At 28.5% G+C, this 4048-nt stretch overlaps 1 protein-coding gene across 1 annotated transcript in view; it reads right to left on the reverse strand.

Moving 5' to 3' along the window:
• Positions 1–878: 878 nt before the first annotated feature.
• LOC108694796 (serine protease persephone-like) overlaps positions 879–4048 on the reverse strand; it is a 7261-nt gene continuing 4091 nt past the window's right edge. Inside the window, exons 3-6 of the mRNA XM_018204461.1 lie at positions 3516–3780; positions 1865–2130; positions 1401–1567; positions 879–1120 (exon numbers count right to left, since the gene is read on the reverse strand). Coding sequence (XP_018059950.1) covers positions 944–1120; positions 1401–1567; positions 1865–2130; positions 3516–3780 — 875 coding nt within the window. The 3' untranslated portion in view covers positions 879–943. The remainder of the gene's footprint in view (positions 1121–1400; positions 1568–1864; positions 2131–3515; positions 3781–4048) is intronic.

Genomic DNA, 4048 nt, shown 5'->3' on the forward strand with positions numbered 1-4048 from the left:
GAAAAATAGCTCAATATTACTAAGTACTTAATAAAAAAATATTTTATTATAATTTTGAATAGTTCTTGAAACAATTATGAATATAAAAGTAAGGATTAAAAAATTTTTTAATAATCTTGATCTGATAGCTTCTTAAAGCCAAGATCATCTTCTTTCTCCTAACTCAGCAACTTCTAAAACATTTTTGTCTTAAACAAGATGGATCCTGTATACTGCTAAGATCGGATTTTCAATATAAGTTTAGAAATGAATGAATTGTTGTGTCATATAAAAAGGAATATATTGAAACAAATGAACTAACTAATGATCTTGAATAAAGAAACAATCAAAAAATAAAAAGCATAAAGACCACTTTTTCAAAGATGTTTTTATACATGGAACTGTAAAAAATATTTATCATTCTCATTAGGAATTAGGCTTTCTTTAAAATTATTATATTTTTGTGGTGCAAGATTTAATCCAATAGTTTACAGTTAAAAAAATAATTTCTAAATTTTGATAGAAGCAAGGATGTGAAAGGAACAAAATTCTATTAAGATCAATAATGATACCCTTTTTATGTTTCATAGGATGATTTGATTGGAAATTTAAATATCTCTTCCAAAACTTTTTTTAGTTGATTTTTTAAATATCAGACATATATATATATATATATATATATTTTTTTTTTACATCGTCGACCATCAATTTAACATATAAAAAAATTTATACTATTATTCGTGTTCACCTCTACTGTAAATTTTATCTTTTCATGAAGAATTAAATCTTAAATTTCTTCAATATGTACCTATATTTGATGCAGCAATATCATACGTACAATATCAGACGTAGTAAAAAAGGAGATTAGTACGAATGGAAGCGAATATATTATTCTCTAGTCCTGCAAAATGTATTTAATATTAAAATAATAGATACATTTAAATTAAAGGTGTAATGAGAGATGTTAATAAAAATATTCCGGCCAAGCAGTTCTCTCTATCCAAGGAACGTAATGATACACTCGGGTATACACGCCAGGTATGATGCTGCCGCAGAGTCGTCCGAGACTAGTAACCCCAATTATGGTGTACGTGCAATTATGGTCCGTGTTAAAAACGGCAAGTGGTCCTCCGCTGTCACCCTTGAATAAACAATTGTATTCGATTACTTCGCTTCAAATTGTAAATGTTTCTGTTATAAAAATATACAATAAGCAATGTCTTGTTTTTCAGTTGAAACTATTGAATTTTTTGATTTCTCATTAGATAAATGAGTGCTGGAAAGAAGCAAACGTAAGTTGCGACATGATTGGATTAACTAATATTAATAGTTACAAAAATTATTCTAAGAAGCTCGCATTAAAATTAAATTTTTATTCGGAAAGCAATGAAAACTTTCTAGGTATTACAAATGTATATTACCTGGCAAGTATCTTTTCCGACTTCTCCCGCACATATCTGCCAATCATTGACAATCCCTAATGCGAGCTCCACGGAACTTCCGCCATCAAAGAAACTCGCGTTGCAATTCTCATGAGGGACCAAACGGAGTGTTACCTTCAATAGATTATCCGAACCTTCGTCATCAGCTGAAGAATAAGCCACGTACACTTATTAATTTTTTATGCATATGTACGTATAAAAATAAAATATTTTCTTGTTTATAATTAGATCACGTTATATCCTTATACAAATCTTATAGTAATTAATTTTAGTAATTCAGTTTTGAAAATTTGACGGCTAGATTCCTTTCTTTACGATAATAATAAGTAAATTTCAAGGCTAATGAGAGACGCTGACTCTCATTAATCTTGAAATTTACTCAATATAATTTTAAATATAGAGAGTCCGTTCTAATCATTATATTTCTTTCTTTACGATCTTACCCCAATCGACTAGACCCCATCCTGTGGCAACTGCCTTATTATTTTGACCCACATCAGGCCAATCAACTGGAAGACATGCCGGTCTGACATATGCATCGTAGACAGCATCTTTCGCCAGACGCAGTATAGCTATGTCATGATATTCCGACGGACGTTTATAGTCAGGATGTCTTATTCTTTCCTTTATTGCAATGGTCTGTGGCTTCGCATTGTCATTAGATTGTACGAGATTCAGATCACCGAGCCGCACCCATTTTGCGTTTCCCCTTTTTGAAGTAAATAAAATTTATTATAATAATTATTTATTAACACTTGCCGAAATGCGTTAATAAATAAATAAGTTAGTGCAATGAAAAAAATAAAATTTTTTTTATTTCCAACAATGATAGAATAAACTTGAGCTTTTCAAGAGACCTTTTACACTGAAAAAAGAATTTTCTACATAATATTTTCTTGAATAGTACTAAATAAACATTTTTTAAATAAATATTTATTCAAAAAGGAAAGAGTAACATTTAAATCAAATATCTAAAATCTAAAAATATTTAAATCAATATATGTTTAGTACATATTTACTGTAGATATAAGTGCTGTAATAATAGTGATTTCTCCACGTGATACAGGATGGATAACGTTCATTATTTAAAATTTTTGATAATTGAAAAAGATAAATATTTTTTTTTGTTTTCAGTATTTGCTTGTTAAATTAAATTTTATTAAATACTTGCAATTTAATTCATAACTTATTATTTTATTATTTAATTTTTCTTATTTAATTTATTGTAAGTAATTTATCAGAAATGATTCTTACATGTTCCAATGTGAGTATCACTGAAAATCTATAATGTGTATATATTATATGAACTATACATTTTCAGTACCTACAATTGGAGCGAAATATTTAAAATGTATGTCTGTCACCATTTTCATCAGTGTAAGTTACAAATTTCGCAATATTAATACAATCAGAAAAATTACATTTTGTTAACAAGCAAAAATTGACAAAGAAACATAGTCAATAGTCGGTAAAAATTTGGACATACTTGATTTTTTTGTTTATACCGCAAAAATAGGGCTTACTAATGTTGAAATTCACTTTCCAGTTTTCCTAAAGAATAAATCTGTAAAGTTTGACGTTATTATGTTATTACGAGACTTACATTTGGAAACATTCGCTTGTTAATATTACTCAAGAAAATATTAGATTCAGGAAATTTTATTTTTCAGTATAAAATTTTGAATGTGTATTCCTTATTGTAATTTTTTATCAATGTTAAATATTTTGATGATAAATATGAATGATAAATATATGGTATATATCTGAAATAGAGTATTTAAAAGCATATTAAAAATAAATAAATCTAATCTAAGTATCTCAATTTTATTTTAATATATTATTTTAATATATTATTTAATCTTATCCCGAAAGCTTCGTTTCTTTTATAATCTCAAAATTATTTATAAAAGTAATCTTAACATCTCACAAAAATATAGATTTCAAATCAATCAAATTTATAATTGAGAACAAAAATTACAGTTATAATGATAAGAAAGCCATTAATTTTTGTTTTAGAATACTATAAAAGTAATCTTGGTTTTATTCATTAATTTTCTAAGTATCAGATGAAAGATGAAGAAAGGCAAAATTTACCAGTCTGCTGTCCAAAGACAGTGCGCTGCTGTCAAAACAATTTTCTTGGAAATTAAGGTACCGCCGCAAAGCCATAAGATTGTATCAGAACCGTCGAAACCAACGGCCGCCATGTGCGGAAATTCTTTCGCTTCGGCTTTCTTACCACCGACGATTAGTTTGCGTGTTTTCAGGGCGCATAATGATGTGTTGATAGGTTTCCGGTACACTGTAGGTGTAGGTGGCAATACGAAACCGTAAACAGCCTCCGCGTTTTCCGCGCATTCTGAAGAAAAGAAAATATTAATTTAGGAAGACGTAATAAAATTCGAGAGTTGAATTCATTCTAACTAATCCTATCATATCCTAATTAATTATTTGATCATGTTTTTTATCTCTGTTTAAGATCTCAATATGTGAGTCGAATTTATGTCTATGTTTATATGTATATATAATTTCGTAGAAGTGTTTACGTGCGAGATTTTATATATGTGTGTGTGTGTGTGTGTGTGTGTGTGTGTGTGTGTGTGTGTGTGTGTGTGTGTGTGTGTGTG

Source organism: Atta colombica, unplaced genomic scaffold (assembly GCF_001594045.1).
Source record: "Atta colombica isolate Treedump-2 unplaced genomic scaffold, Acol1.0 scaffold125, whole genome shotgun sequence".
In the NCBI taxonomy this organism is placed as follows: Eukaryota; Metazoa; Arthropoda; class Insecta; order Hymenoptera; family Formicidae; genus Atta; species Atta colombica.